This window comes from Symphodus melops (assembly GCF_947650265.1).
Source record: "Symphodus melops genome assembly, chromosome: 5".
NCBI classification, from domain to species: Eukaryota; Metazoa; Chordata; class Actinopteri; order Labriformes; family Labridae; genus Symphodus; species Symphodus melops.
In genome coordinates this window covers 18041153-18056869 of record NC_136695.1, presented here as the reverse complement: position 1 = coordinate 18056869, position 15717 = coordinate 18041153, and the positions used below count along the sequence as shown (strand labels likewise).

General features: G+C 40.3%; 1 protein-coding gene across 5 annotated transcripts in view; it reads right to left on the bottom strand.

Moving 5' to 3' along the window:
• Positions 1-653: 653 nt before the first annotated feature.
• Positions 654-15717, bottom strand: part of hdac9b (histone deacetylase 9b) — a 36496-nt gene continuing 21432 nt past the window's right edge. For all 5 annotated transcript variants that reach the window (XM_079342705.1, XM_079342703.1, XM_079342704.1 and 2 more), the window contains 8 exons: positions 13811-13934; positions 13557-13678; positions 8003-8134; positions 7549-7664; positions 5889-6011; positions 5099-5276; positions 4748-4962; positions 654-2575 (listed from right to left, as the gene is read on the bottom strand). In XM_079342705.1, coding sequence (XP_079198831.1) covers positions 2237-2575; positions 4748-4962; positions 5099-5276; positions 5889-6011; positions 7549-7664; positions 8003-8134; positions 13557-13678; positions 13811-13934 — 1349 coding nt within the window. In that variant the 3' untranslated portion in view covers positions 654-2236. The remainder of the gene's footprint in view (positions 2576-4747; positions 4963-5098; positions 5277-5888; positions 6012-7548; positions 7665-8002; positions 8135-13556; positions 13679-13810; positions 13935-15717) is intronic.

Below are 15717 nucleotides of genomic sequence, written 5' to 3'. Positions count from 1 at the left end.
AAATACAGTACAAGACTCTGAAGCCTGAGAAAGAGGGAATCTACTGAAGAGAGCCAGTGTCTAATTGAGGTCAGTTACCTGCTAATGTAAAGTAATTGTACACCTTTTAATGTTTCATATGGACATTTTAAATGTGTAAGAACAAGTTAATATAACTATTGTAGCTCTTCTCAGAGTGATGTTTTGGATAGAGCTGTGTGAGATCATGAGTGAATTTTTCCAGTCCCATCATTGCGTGTATAGCATATCAGACCATTCCCAGGGCCTAAGCTTGCTGTGAAATTGCTTAAGCTAGGTTTGAAAGGACCTGCACAAGTAATATATCACTCCCTCGCAGCTCACCTTATCTTAACTGTTCTAATGCTGCCACAAGAAACCTCGCTCACTCACATCAAAGAAATGTTTTGAAAGCCTCTTAAGCTCCCTAAAGGGTTACAAAGATCGCCTAAAAATGAAGGGTTAAGGACCCAGTGTGGGAAAACGGCAGGGCTAATGATTTAGGCAGTTGATTTTAAATGATGTCCACATTTGTGAGTTAAAAGAAAACTTGATTTGAATAGCTTTTTAAGAAATAACTTTTGATATGCATGTCATCTTTTCATGAGATGGATGTTTGTATAAATAACTTAAAATGCAAAACAAAGGTCAGAGGTAAATTAACTTTATTTTAAAAAAAAGAAAAGTTTTTCACACAAGGCAAAAAAAAAAAGAAGAAATGCAAACTGCTATGAAAAGACCACAGGACCCCCGACCCCCCTCTGCCCGCCCCCCACTGGCAGCAAAGGGGTTCTTGTTACAACCAAATCAAAGCAGCAAGACAACAAGACTCACATTGTTCTGATTGTGTTTACTTACACTAGAAACATTAAAACCGGACAATCTGAATGTACAGTATAAGACAGACAGTTTTGATCATCACATGAATCCAAACACAGAACCTGATACTAGAATTTTGTCTTACATTTAGTCGACGGTACAAATGAAACAGGAAGGTTTACAGCTATGCAATACATTTGATTGATCACTTTAAGACAGACTATACATGTCGCAATGGGCACTTTTAGGGGGAAAAAAAAAACAGGCTCGAAAAGAAGAAAGACGACGCAAGGTCCCATCCAGGGTTTTTTTTATTGAAGTAACATCAAACCTGCCTGTTGAGGTAAGCATGCCACAAGGGAAAACGAAGGAAGCGATTCCCTTTAAAAGGGACTCCCTTAACCATATCCCCACTCACTTTGTAATTCGCCTTGACAGTAAATCAATTCTTGAGCCTGGCCCCTTGGACTCCTCCAACCCCAGGTCCTCCTCTCTCAACATTCCTGCACACATGAATCACTCCGAGTCCTGGCTTTTAGAAGGCATTTCCTGCCCGGCCCTCTCTCTCTCTCTCTCTCTCTCTCTCTCTCTCTGACTCCTCTGCTGAAAGCTGGGCAGGAACCCGCCGAGCTTTGATTTGGACCCAGAGGGAGAGAGGGAGGAGAGCGCTGCTTAACACAAGGCCCTAGCTCTGGGACTGCTCAGAAAGAGAGAGAGAGAGAGACATGGAGACTCAGGGTGTGTTGGGAGAATCCTGCACATTGAGGCAAGGGTTCAGCGCTTTATCCTTCACTTTGCAATATTAACAGCCGACCATGCTCCAGTGCCAATATCCCTTCATGTGCAGAAAAAGTCCACCTGAAGGGAGCGTCCTCTGTTAGGATTACATTCTTTCTAAGACGGATGCTCATTATTATTTCAGCTCTGACACCTCTAAAGAAGGAGAGCGTGGTGTTTTAAGTTCTTTATCACGCTGTGACGACCTTGTGATAACTCTTAAAGTGGGTACAAGAGCATTCAAATATTTTATGTCAAAAATGTACAGAATGGAACGATAATTTGGCTCTTAAAGCTGTACACCTGTGTAACTGTCCCTCTAGAAATCATCTTCAAAGCTAAATCAACAATATATGTACAAACAGACTGGAGACAACCAAAGCAGCTCTAAAAGAAAAAAAAAAAAAAGGTCTGAATTGTCTTCATAGTATATACACAGAAGTGAAACGTACATATTTTACAGAGATCACCAGACAAAGATCACAAACAGAGAGTCTTTGAGTGAAAACGGGTTGTGTGCCATGGCAGAGAGGGCTGGCCCACTGTGCATGTGTTTGTGTGTGTGAACTGCAGAACTGCAGCATATGTAGACACTTGTATATCTGCGAATGTTGCGAGTGTGTGATCTCATCCTCTTCCGCTCTCAGATCATGGCTCTTATCACCAGTCTGCCTTTGACCTGGTGCAGATAGGTGCTCTGCTCGGACGCTAAGCTCTGATTGGTCAGGGCTTCATCCTCACTATCAATTGGCTCATCTTTCACCTTAATGACCCCGTAGTGGGCGTCTGGGAGCTCGGCGCTTGAGCCACTGCTGCTGCTGCTGCTCCTCAGTGTGTGCTTCCGGATGACTCCTCCAGGGGGCAGCCTGTCCTCCTGCATGCTCTCTGTTTGCTCTCTGCGCTGCTGCTCCTCCTGCTCTTCCTCAGACTCCTGCAGGTGTGCACTGGGCTGACGTAACTGCTCGATGGACTTGGACAACAGCTGCAAAACAGATTTGCTCCACATTAATGATGACATCCTGCAGCCAATGGTCTTAAACAATCAAACTGAATCCAAACAGAGCAAAACAAATAATCCAATAGAGGTTTCTAAAACATGAACAACAATTAGATTACGAGAGAGCTTAAGACAATGATTGCTTTACATTTTAGAAACAAAATGTGAGGTCCAGGTCTGACTTTTAATCTATCTAAAAATTCAAAAACATACAATCTCAAACAAATAATCTATTCAAATAAATCACATCAAGCTTGTAACAGCAACTGAACTTCATAACTTAATTCTTCTCAATACTTCATGTATTCAGCCCACCAAAAAGTATAATCATAAAATTTGAAGTCAAGAGATAATAAAATATGTTACTGACTGACTAACTAACAAGCCACAAGTTAAAGTTAAAGACGTTTCATGTTGTTGTAAATCTCATCTTTAAGAAACTAAGTTATTCTACTAACAAATATACCAAACACTAATAACACTAATTTGTTTCGTAAAACAAATTGATTTTTGTACTTTTAAACTGGTCTATTAAATGCAGCAGCTGAACAGTTTTAACCTAAAAGAACCTGAAGAACCTGACCTGAAGGGAAACTTCTAACTGATAGTTTCTAACTGGAGGCTTTGTTCAACGTCTTTTAGAGGTTAGGGATCAGAAGCAGATAAGCTACAGTTCTGTTCTTTTAATTTGTGTTGACAAAATTCTGTCATTACAAGTACAGTAAATTTCCTACTTTAAAAGGACTATTTAAAATAAGGATTTTAAGGGTAATAGTACAATTCCATTGTTAAATATTTCTTATAGAAAGAGAGTGTGTGTTTAAAAGATGTTTAGGTGTCTCACAGCTTTCCTCCATCAGAACTACTTTAATGGTTCCAGGATTTAATCGCTCTGCCACAAGAGGGCTCCAAGAGCAGGAATGAGGAGCCCAGATCTCTGAACGTAAGCAGCCACATTAAGGTCTGCAGAATTTAGGTCTTATATAAATATCCCTCCAACTATTAGAATTAGCCTCCTTAGCTTGGTATTAGCAAACATTGTTCATACCTCCTTCTAAAATCCCTAAGCTCTTGTAAATTTCCATGAGCTCCCCCTGCTGTTGCAGGCACTGAAGGACATTTAAAAACAACCGCAGACAAGCCTCTGCTAGGAAATTAATTAGGGCAATGTTTCGGAGATCCTTCTCAATAAACACTGACGGCTCATCCCTGATTAGGGGCCATTTATAACCTCCAGTTAAAGAGGCTTTATTTGCGATCTCATTGGCCCAAGTGATTAGAGCGTGGCCTGTTTGCATGTTCCTAGACAAGATGTCACAATCACTATACAACTCTTGTCAAATCAAACCAACTTCTTCGAGTCCTTTGTGAGAATTAAATCTGATACTGAAACTAGTTTCAGGTGCTGACAATGATGCATGTTGGTCATTTTAAAATGAAAGCAATGAGTTGAAACCAAACTGTTGGTTCTAGCTAAAGCTGGACATCCGCACAGTAAAACTTAATAAGTCCTCATGGTTCTTTGTGCTTTTAAATTACTTCTAGGTATGATTTGTTGGATGGTTCCCATGGCTCTTTCAGGGCCCAGCGTTGGGACACATCAGTATGTAAGCTCACACAATGCAGCCTTTCACAGTGTCTGCCACCTCACACACGTCCCTCACCAGAATAATTACACTCTGTGTATAGAGAGGTCACTCCGGCCAACTAACAGAAACATAAATATTGCCACAGAGGAACAAAATGTATTCTGGGCACTTTTCCTTCATTTGAACTTAGCTGAATTGGATTTCACAGAGTTAGCATGTGAACGGCGCTGATGCCTTAAGCTACGATAACAGAATTAGTGCAGGGGAAGCAGTTCTTCGCCATTTGAAGTCAGGCAGAAGTCCTTCCCTTTGCAGAAATAACACCAGGATTCCAGGGAAAAACAGACAACAGCAGGGTCTGTAAACCTGAGCTACCACGGATGCTTTTACAAAAGGCTAAAAATAGATCACCATCTGTATGCTTAAAATGATTAAATCGGACTCCCTGCAGTAAAAAAAAAGCCTCACGAGACCTAAAAGGAATAGACAGGGTTTCGAAACAAAATCTAAAAGTCAAAATCCTCTCCTGTGGTGAGTATTGCAAAAAAACCAAAAAAAACCCCAATACCTTATTTATATGGATTTGCTGCTGGTACTGTTTCTGTTTCTCCAGGAAGTGCTGGTGTTGCTGCTGGATGACAAGTTGGGCCAGCGTGTTCTGAGGCAGCGGTGCAGACTGAGTCCTGTTCAAGGGTCTGTGTTTTGGTAGTTTTGGCCGGCTGCTGGATGGGCGATCCTTCATAGCCAGAGGGGACTGAGGGTGGGAGGACATGGAGCCTTGGCCTTGACATAAAAAAAAATAACATTTAAAAACCTTGCCTTGAATCCTCTATCTAGAAACATTTACTTAGAAAAATCCAACTCAACGGATATGTCTATGCAGTGTTTTTTAACTAAATGTAATGTAAGGCCGTCATACCAGAAGAGAGAATCTTCTGCTGCCTCATCTGCTCCTTCTGGAGCAAGTGTTGGAGGAGCGCCTGGTGACTGGGGCTCACTTTGGACTCAAGGCCTGTCTGAAAGGGAACAGGGCCCAGCAGGTGCCCAGGAAGCCCATGTCTTATTTCTGTAGATCTGTCCTTCAACCCAATGGCAGCCTGAGAGAAGAGACACAAATGATAAAGTAGTTGTCAATTTTAAAGTTAACTGAATACCCTCTGATCTAGGTTGAATATTATTTATAGTACTTTATCAAAGTGTGAATTTTTATGTAAGATTCTATCATGAATTTGGGCTTCTTGTGTATGAAAAAAGGTTTCGTATTCAGAAACAGTTCAGTTCTGGAACTAGAGATTGTTGAGCTCATCGTTGGTTTGAAGTCCGTGCAGCTGATGAACCGGTCTCTGCGGAATGTGCCAGAGAGCTCAAATGTGATTTATCACATGCTGTGTTATCAGAAGTTGCACGTGAGTGGACGTTTTTTTTTTTAAATTGTGATGAATGAGGTATTAGAGACAGATTGGAGCAGGCCTGACACGAGACACTGCAGAACAATATTTATCTAAGGGCGATAAAATCATTTGGGGCTGCAGGTCAGTGACCCGTGGTCATACAAAGATCCCACACAGCCTCTGATAGCTGTTTTTCTCAAACTTGTATGCATGGTAGGAAATCATCCAAACACTGAACCACTAAACTGATGCATTAAACACAATCTTAATTAAGCTTCTCAAGGTGTATTTATAAATTATAAAAGAAATTGTACTCACACTTATCGGTGAGGATGCAGTTGAAAGCCCCAAGGAGATGTTGGGTAAGGATGGAGAGGTGTATAAGCTCAGCATGGACACAGAGCCCTCAGGTCGGAATAATCTCGGCTGTGAAGGCCATCTCTGCAGCAAACACAGAGACAGGACATGACAGCTTTAGAACTCTAGTGATTTACAATTTCACAAGACAACACGAACAATGGCCCAAACGTCAATGCACCATGACATGCAACAGCCCTGCCCTGCTTGCAACATATGGACAGACATTATTTTTTTATTTTAGATGGTATGAAGGAGGGACGCAGCAAAAGTTTCCTGGAGCTTTACAGAATGGCACCAGTGAGATGTTCACGCCATTATAAAACATTTCAAACCTATAAATCTACCGCTCCACCCTCACTTCTTCGGTCCCCGTCCCGCCTGCTGCCTGTTCTCCCTCCACAGTCCACACCCCCTCAGAGAACATCAGCACTGGGGCATACTTCCTGTACCCAGCAGAGCAGCGGAGCAGCATGTGGTTCTGGAACAGCCATGTTTATCCTTCCAACCCCTACCAGTACTCAGTGACCTGTGTGTGGATATCCGGCCCATATTTGACCCAAGGGACCCGTTCCCTCTGAAAAAGGATACCTAATGTAACGGTGCACAAACATGCCTTGCTTTTGCAACAGGCATGAGGTCTACAGGCAGCTCTGCAGTCTACCAATGACTTTCATGAGAGCCTTATCTAGGCACAATGCAATAGCAATACTCTGTGTTTATGTTGTTAGCATGTGGATGTCTTTGGCTACCAGCGGCTGGGATATCAATTAAACCGAGCCCCAACCTTACAGCCCGCCGTCAGGGTGTCTCTCCCCTCCCTGTGTCACTGGAGGTCCCAGGGAGCGTAAACAGTGACGGTTAAGGAAAACACAGCTGTTCTGTTAGGATTGTTCAGAGATGTGTCATATCTGCCACCCTCTATAAAAGTCTGCTTTGTGTGCGGGGTCCAAGGGGAGCTCAGGTCAGTAACTCAGCCATGAATCTATTGGGAAACGCCTCAGAACCTTTCAGAACAGGCACGCTGCCAAGCCAATGACAGAAAGACAACGTAGAGCCAATAGCAACCTTACAGCCAAGCTAAAGATGTTTGGATCTATGCAAATAATAAAACTCTTTGTACAGTACATGCAGAAAGAAAAATGTGCAGCTCTTTAATATTTATGAAATGGTTTACTTTCTTTTTTTTTTTTTTTGGTGTGCATTTATTTGATCACAAGAAAATAGTAGATAAAAAAAACAACACAGAGGGTAGTAGTGCACAAAGGTCCAGGGTTTAAAGCAAACATCAGAAGCTGCCTTGAACACTCAGCGTTAATGTTGCATGAGCTACCAGGTGAGCTTCAGTGGTGCAGATGTTTATTTTCCTCCATTATGTGTCTTCTTCAGAGAGAAGAAGTTGCTGAATTCAAGAATGTGGGTCAAGCTGTGCCGCTTTAATGTCAGTTTGGGGAGTACTTTCCACTTGTAACAGACAGAGGACAACTGCCTGTTTTTATAGATGTGAGCAAAAGGACGGAGCACTGATACCCATACGAATTACATGCTGCAGCAAGACTTTTTTTTCCTTTTTTTTTTTTTTGGGCAAATCAATAGCAGTGCTTATTATTTATAAACATACCTCAGTTTTTGTGGTAGTAGGAAGAGAGGAGGGTCCGTTTTCAGCACCCAAGGCACTGGAGGCCCCTATGGGAGAGCTGGGGCCGGAGCCAGGGGCACTGTTGGTGGGCGTCGAGTCTATGAAAAACATCAAGGAGTTATGACACAGTATGCATGCTCACACTCTACACACAACACACATACATGGAGGCTGGGCAGAACACTTGAAGCCTTAACAACAGTTTCATGTGTGTGGTCACAGCTGCATGATTACAATGGTCTTTTTTACATGAAAATCTAATGAACATAATAAGAGGCTGCATTGCAAAACAGCTCATTTATATGCAATTCTGTATTAATAACATGACAAGATCAGGGCTTATGCTTTGAGGGAGTTTTTTTTAAAAAACTATACAATTTACTGCACATGTTATAAGAGGTAAAAAGACAAAAATGTAAGCAGCAGTGTTACATACCCATTAGCTCCAGAGCCCTCTTCTTGTAAGGAGTCATTATGTTCCCATCTCTTCTCTTTAGCATCGGGCTGCTCCTCCTCTCTGCCACCTTCTGCTTCAGCCTGGATCGTACCTTCAGGTTGGGCTCAGACGCTGATTAAAAAAAAAGGAGATTTTGTTTCTGTTAACTCAAGAAGTCATAAAGAAGCCTCATCACATATGAATGAACTTCAGGATCATGTGATTTAAATATAACTATATAACTATAACTATATATATATAACTATATATATATATATATATGTTATAGATTGAAAATAGTACTTTTAATCAGACTGAGAGAAATAAATGAATACAACAATACCATCATAAAATAAAGGACAATTCAATTCAAACAATTCCATTTTGTCACTTCATGTAACAATTTCATTTCCAGTGAAATTCAGAGCAGGTTTCACATAAATGAAAAGAGGAAGGATTGGGCCCATTTCCACCTCATCTGGATTAAATTAGGTTGAGCAACACACAGGCTCTAAGTGAAATAGTCCGCTACCTGCCACCCTGGTGACCACAGTCTGATACAGTAGCAACAGTTAAACTAACACAAAAACATGGCAGATGTTTCAGGCCTCCCTCCACACCTCCTACTCCTAATGCAAAACAGAGATACACCGATACACACTGAGGACACACACACACAGCCACACACACACACAGACACACACTGCATGGCCTTAACTGATTGAGACTTACAAATCCAGTACATCAGTGTTGATGGAACTGCTGAGCTAATGTTTTCCCAACAGACATATTGCTTTTAAACCTTTAAACTGGTATTATTCATGGATATAAGAGTGTTTGTCAACAGTTGCCGTTTTGTTTCCCAGTAGACTATTTCATCATTTTGTAACCTTTTTTAGTCTGAGCAGATTTACTGAGCATGAAAGCTTTTTTTTCCAGGAACTCTCTAATCCCCACTAACTCTGTGACACACAGCTGATTATAGCCTCCCCGGGGTACAAAGTTACGTTTGATGATATTGTACATAAAGGTTGAAGTAAATTCATTTTCAAAGTTGTGTTTTTTTTTTCTGAACAATCACCACCAAGTGTGACCAGGCATAACCAGGGACTTTTACCATAACAAGTTTGAAGAGACTCAGTATAAGTTGAGGTGACATGCCACCCAGGGTTTATTGCTGTCTTTATATTTTGCAACTCAAATTATGTATAGGTGATAAAAATGTGGACATTGCAATATCAAATGTTTTTATACTTTAAAACCTACATAAATGTTTAAAACATGTGTGCAGGCTTTAGAATAAAACAGTGTGTCACAACAATGTATGTTTCTGAATGGATGATCTACTGAGAATAAAAACTAACTGAAAAAGACCTTTAAGAAATAACTGAGCGTATGAGCTCTGCGTCGTTTGAGATAATTACAAGTACAGCCCTGCCAACTTCTGACATAAGAACAGGACGACTGTAAGTGGTTAACGGGTCTGAAAAAAATGTGTGTTACAGACCTGTGAGTATGAAGAGATTATATAATACAAAGAATGAACAATAAAGTGCAGGTGGAATAAGGCAAGACAAAGTAAGACTCATTAGTGTAATGAGAATAACTTATCACAGTGATGTCACACTAACAGAGACTCAGTAGGTCATCAGGTCTCATAGATCCCACACTGAGCCTTGCTCTCCCAAACAAACAAGCAAAATAGATCGGCTTGTGTTTTGACTGAAAGCCAGAACACAAAGCTGCATTGAAGTTATGTAAACTGTTACACAATAGCCAACCTGCTTCAATTATTAAGTTCCGATCAATAATTAAATAGGTCCTTCTCTCTGTGCACAACATACAGCTAGACATGATAAAGTGGGGCTGTGACGTGGGAGCGATGCAGGGGGGATGGGGGGGGGGGGGGGGGGGGCATGAAGGGGGCACAGCTAGGAGAGTGGGCCAGATGCTGCTATTTCTGGCTTTTGTCAAAAGCAGCAACAACCCTTTTCCCTAATACGTGGCACAGACCTTTAATCCTGTGGGTGTGAGGTAGAGTGAAAGAGAGCGAGGGAGGAAGAAAGGAGGCAGAAGAGATAAATGGAGAGAAAACGCTGTTGGGAGTCGTATGAATCTGCTTCACGCCCTGCTGCCTTGATTGCTTTCTATTTTTACACGCTGCTGCCACCAAGCTACGCATCCCATTTGGTCGCCACGGGAACGCCAGACAGCAGCACGGGAACAAACACTTTTGCGCTGGTCTCCATGGAAAAAAAAATGCCCCTGTGCTTGGCGCAACAGGAGGCAACGATGGCAGAGGCAAAACATATACACTGAACACCTGGGTCACTTCATGAAAACGTACAGTAACGACTGAACTATACATTAATCAATCATCTTATTACATTTAAAAGTCAATGTTTGAGCTATCTCCTGTGAAGGCCCATGCCCATTAAAAAATGGACCTCAACAGATGGCTGTGTGAAAAGCTGGGGTGTGTGTTCTGTACATAAGGGAACTGCTATGCATTCGATCTGACAGTGTTGTTCAAACTGGTGGCATAATAACTGAAGACAAGCTCATTGGCTGCTGCTGCTTTAAAGAAACAAACTAATCTTAATTTACTAATCTTACTTGAAACATAAGGCCATAAAATGATCAGTTCTGTCATTCGCACTGCTGACAAACATGATCAGATCTTTTTTTTTTACATCAAGTGTTCAGACAAACTTTACTTGCAAGGGCAAGAATATAATTATAATTTTTTTTTTTTTTACCTTTGTAGGATTATTTTGGAAAATCTTTCCTGCACCTGCTGAATGCACCCGTTTGGTAACTGGGTCAAGACCAGAGAGGCTGTTGCACTTCTTAAAGCTAAGCTGCAACTATTCTTGCCACAGACTATCGCGTGCACCCGGTCAACTCTATTCTAGTCCCAGGAAGTGAAACAAAGAGGATGTGTACCAAGTAAAGAAGTTAATCAAGTGAAATTCTTTAAACTACTCAGTAAAATAAAGCTCAGAACATTGCATCTATTCTTGTTTTTAGAGATGATATAACCAGGGCCCAGATAGATTTTTATACAGTCCACAAAATAATGTCTGGATGTAATTTGTATTTTTGTTTTGCATAGTCTTTGTGTTGCTTCTATAATAACATGGCACTTTAAAAAAGTGAGTTAAGTAAGTAAACTTTATTATAAATGCATTTTTTTAATTGGGAAAACATAATCACTTAAAATAAATAATTTTCCATTACCTGTAAAATGTTTTTGTCCACCTAGAAAATCATAAAACCTCATTCTGAACCTAACATTCAACCAGAGGAAGATGTCTCTGCCCTCAGGCCTTATGAAGCAGAGGGGAGTCTTATGCGGAGCATTCGAGTCATCTCCACTTTGTTTTCAGAGCGCTATCTTTGCTTAAACAAACAGTCCTGTCGGGTTCATTCAGCATGTGCCCGTCTTAACTCGGCAACACCTGCCAATCAGCTATTAGTGACCGGGGAACAACACTACCTTTGTGCGTCCCCCTCGGGTGCAAAGCTCTCAGAGGACTTTAATGAAGACAGACAGGAAGTGGGGGAGGAAGGACTGAGCAGGAAATGACCACATAGAGTTTCAGGAATTCAAAAGAGCAAAAGATAGTTTCATCAGTGTGAAAGAGCCAGGCGATGGAGGTAATGATTTAACTCTTAATGTTTGAGCAGCATTGACTGAAATTGTATGCATCCAGATGTTTGTTTAAAGCTGTCTTCTGTGTTACCAGAATTAGTCAGACGATGCAACATGGAACAGTTTCTGTTCATTTAGAAAACTGTCTCCAACTGGTTATTACACTTGTGAGGTAGCTCCTACGTTAATGGATCTGAAGGCAGGACCATGAAGTATAAATACAAATTTACAAGAGGTTTGTTTCTGCTCAAAAGAAAGTTTAAATGAAAGAGACCACGATAAATAAAAACTCCCAGAGCTTTCAGTTACCTTGCTTGTACTTATCCCGCTATGCAGTGACTTTGTTTTACAGGAAAACATTCCTTTGCTTGATCTGTAAATTGTGTATACATGCAAAATGACAGGCCTGCAGTTAAAACACTCAACAAGTATAATTGTTTTCCAACGTAATTAAAAGAGACGCAGAGGGGAAAAGAACATAATGTAATTTGGTGATCTCATTGCTGAATTATGAAGTTTTAAGCTTGGCGAGCGCTCGTGCTCATGCAAAGCAAGGGTCGGGAATTACTTTTATTTACACAGCCATCCCCGAAGGGATCGCCAACTTAAAACCAACAAACCTGAGCTGCTTTCTGGTGGGAACCTGTGTCTTTTCAAAATACTTTTTAAATCCAATAACTCAGGAGAAATTAATCTGCTTTAATTCTCTCATTAACCACTAAACAGCTGAAAGTCGCCTTGCTATAGGCTTGAACATTGTAGCAAAGAAACTAAATTATTTCTGTTTTGCTAATGGGAAGGTAATTTCAGTAAATAACATTAGTTGAAACGGTAACTTCCGTCATAAATGTCTTGCCGCTTGTGTTTAGCTTTTGTGCTTATGCTTCATACAAATATGAGTAAGAAAAGCTATTAAAGTTCATTTTCTGGCACCAGGTGGAGGGTGGAGGAATGATACCAGTGAGTACTAGGTGGTGGTGCAGAAGGGTCCCATCAAAAACTGAGCACCTCGGAAAAAAAAAATCCACATGGCTAATATGTGACTAACAGACTCATCACCCAGCATTACCAACGTAACAAAGAAACTAAAACTCCACAGAGGCCTGTGGGAAAAACTTCATTAAAGGCAAAGAAATTGAATTTATCCACATTATGGAGATGGAATGCCTTGCTGTAAAATTAGATTGTCTTCGTTCTGTTTATTACTTATTCTATAGATTCAGTCAAGGATATAGAAAGATGTTTTGGCTGCCAATTATTCGTTATTTGTGAGCAAATGGCAAATCAATTGTCATTATTGATTTAAACCTTTGTAAGCAACCCCTTCAAAGATGATATAATGCACTTTGAGATGTGTAGTTTTTTAGACAGTATACTGTTTGTGAAGTTTGTATTGTTTGTTGTTGTTGTTTGTTAGATCCTGCCTCGGGACCACAGATGTAAATAGGCTTTGTGGCTAACTCTTACTCGACAGTTGACCCCTTTCAAATAAATGAATAAACTAAACTAACCCCGTATGAGAGTTTGTGTTGAGCCCTCGAGGGATGGAAAGGATTGGTTGGGGGGGATGGGGGGGTCATAACAAGCCTAACTGATGTTATTAACAGGTCATCAGCAACCTCAGGAAACACTCAGTGGGTATACTGACCTCTTGATTGACAAGGGTCAAAAAGACATTCACAGTATTTATAACTTAAAGAAGAAAATGGAAAATACTAACAATATGCAATATACAAATATATTTGTCTGTGCCTTGTTTTTGTGTTTTTGTGGTCGGGCTTGTGTGTGTGTATGTGTATGTGTGTGTGTGTGTGTGTGTGTGTGTGTGTGTGTGTGTGTGTGTGTGTGTGTGTGTGTGTGTGTGCGTGTGCATGTGTGCCTGTGTGTAAATTAGAATACCTGTCTTTCTCAAGGGGAAGTCGTCCTTGCTCTCTACGGGTGATGGCAGAGTGTACTGGCAGGTGGGGGATGTGCCACCCAGAGGTGGAGAGCTTTGGTCCAGCGATGTGTGGTGAGAGGACCTGATGGCATAAAAACAAATCTGATATACAAGAGGGAGCAATACGAGGATAGAGATACTGGTTCTATCAGATGTATCAAGAGAATATTTATTAGCTTCGCAATCTCAGGAAAAAAAAACAGGAAATACTTACGTGTACCAGAGTTTTGGGTGATGGAGGAAAGAGTGGTTGGCTCCATTGATGGAAGGGTCCTTGGCTGATTTGCTTAGCAGAAACTCTTGAAGTTTCTGCTTTACCTCAGTACTGGCAACAGCACCTGTGAGACCAACACACCGAAACAAAGGGATTGGGGTTACCCTAAGGCAACAAACTGTAATCAAGCAAATCAATTTCTGACACCTTTTCAAACTTCCAGATTTTTAAATTTCGTTTTTATTTAATCATAACTCTTAGATATAACACACTATCTGTCAGAGTAAAAGCAACCCATGCAGGGACATCTCCCCCTAGTGGTCTGGGACCACTAAATAAGTCTCAAACTGCTGAAGTGATACTGCAGAGAGATGTTCTTTCCCTTTGCAGGGTCACAGTTACAGGACACAAGTTCAAATTACCTGACCTGACAGCTCATAAATCTTTTCTATTATTAGCCATAAGGTAAAAACAGAAATGAAACACTATATCTGTAGCTATTTTGATCACACTATTGAAATAGATTTTCTCCTAAATTTTGAGCTTAAATGTCACAGACTAACCGTCTGTCATCATTTGCTGCTTAAGTAAGTGTTAAGTAACATGTCATCAAAATCAGCAGTAATTTGCTGGATATTTTTGCTCTGATGACTGTAGTAATTTCTTGCCATGTTCTTTCATACGAGTTATATTAAATGTTGAAAAACTGGGCCTCCAATAGGCTGCTACATGAATCAGAACAGTTCAACCTGCTTGTAAAGAGTAATGCTGTTATACAGTGAGAATAAATTACCTAACATGTATTATGTGCTGTAGCATTATAATGAAATGAGACTGACAGACTCATCACTTAACATTAGCTGACTCAAAGAAATATTAGTCGGTTAAGTAAAAGGAAGTTTAAAAACAAAAATGAGCAGATCATGAAACAAAACAAGTTTGTTATTTTTAGTATTTGCAGAGCGTTTGCAGAATTTTTCATTATATTATGAAACATTGGATTGATGTTAAAACCCATTCTACCAGCACCAATAGTTGCTGAAGGATTTGATTGTCATTTTCCACTTATAACTATTTTTTAAATAGTGTAATTGTTTGTTTATATCAATGACATGTAAGTCACCTTACACAACAGTCTTAAGAAAAAAAAAGTATCCATGCACTTTCTGTGAAGGGAGAGTTGGGTTTCTAATCCATTTTACCAAGTATGTGGCATTGACAAGCAAAGGTTTTTTTTTATTTAATAGGTTTGATTTTTTGTTGACAGACATACAGTGTATATTCTTAATCGTGAAAGTCTCAAGAATCAGCCAAACAACACAAATATAACATTGGTTGTACACTTTTTTGTCCAAGCCAGACAGATGCCCCATAAACAATGTGAAAACACAATTAACAAGATTGCTCCTATTTTGCTAATTTTTAAAGTTAGAGTGGTGTACCATATCCATCCAGAAATGTTAACCCTTTATGGCACTAAAGATGTTAATGTTTACATCTTTCCCCATGCTTCCCTTGGGCTACCCCGCACAGTACAGCAGCAGTTTCAGTTAGCTGCTAGTCAACACACCCAGTAAGTAGAATATTAGCACTTCAAAAAATGTGGTTCTACTAACATTAGATTACTAAAGATCTGATATCCAGTGACAATGTGAGCTGTAACCAACATTCATGCTTGTATTTGTTAGCTAGCAGTCACTAAAAACTAACTATTAGCACTAAAGTAGCTAATGTTAGCACTGACTGCTCTGCACTGTGAAGTAAACCCAATGAACTGGATCATGTCAAATACAGAGAGGACACTATTGTCGATGAACAAAGATCTAGAAGTGAAGTTCTTTGGTCAAAGTACATCTATTTTAAATTATAATACTTTCACAAAATAATGTGTCAATGGCAGTCAACTA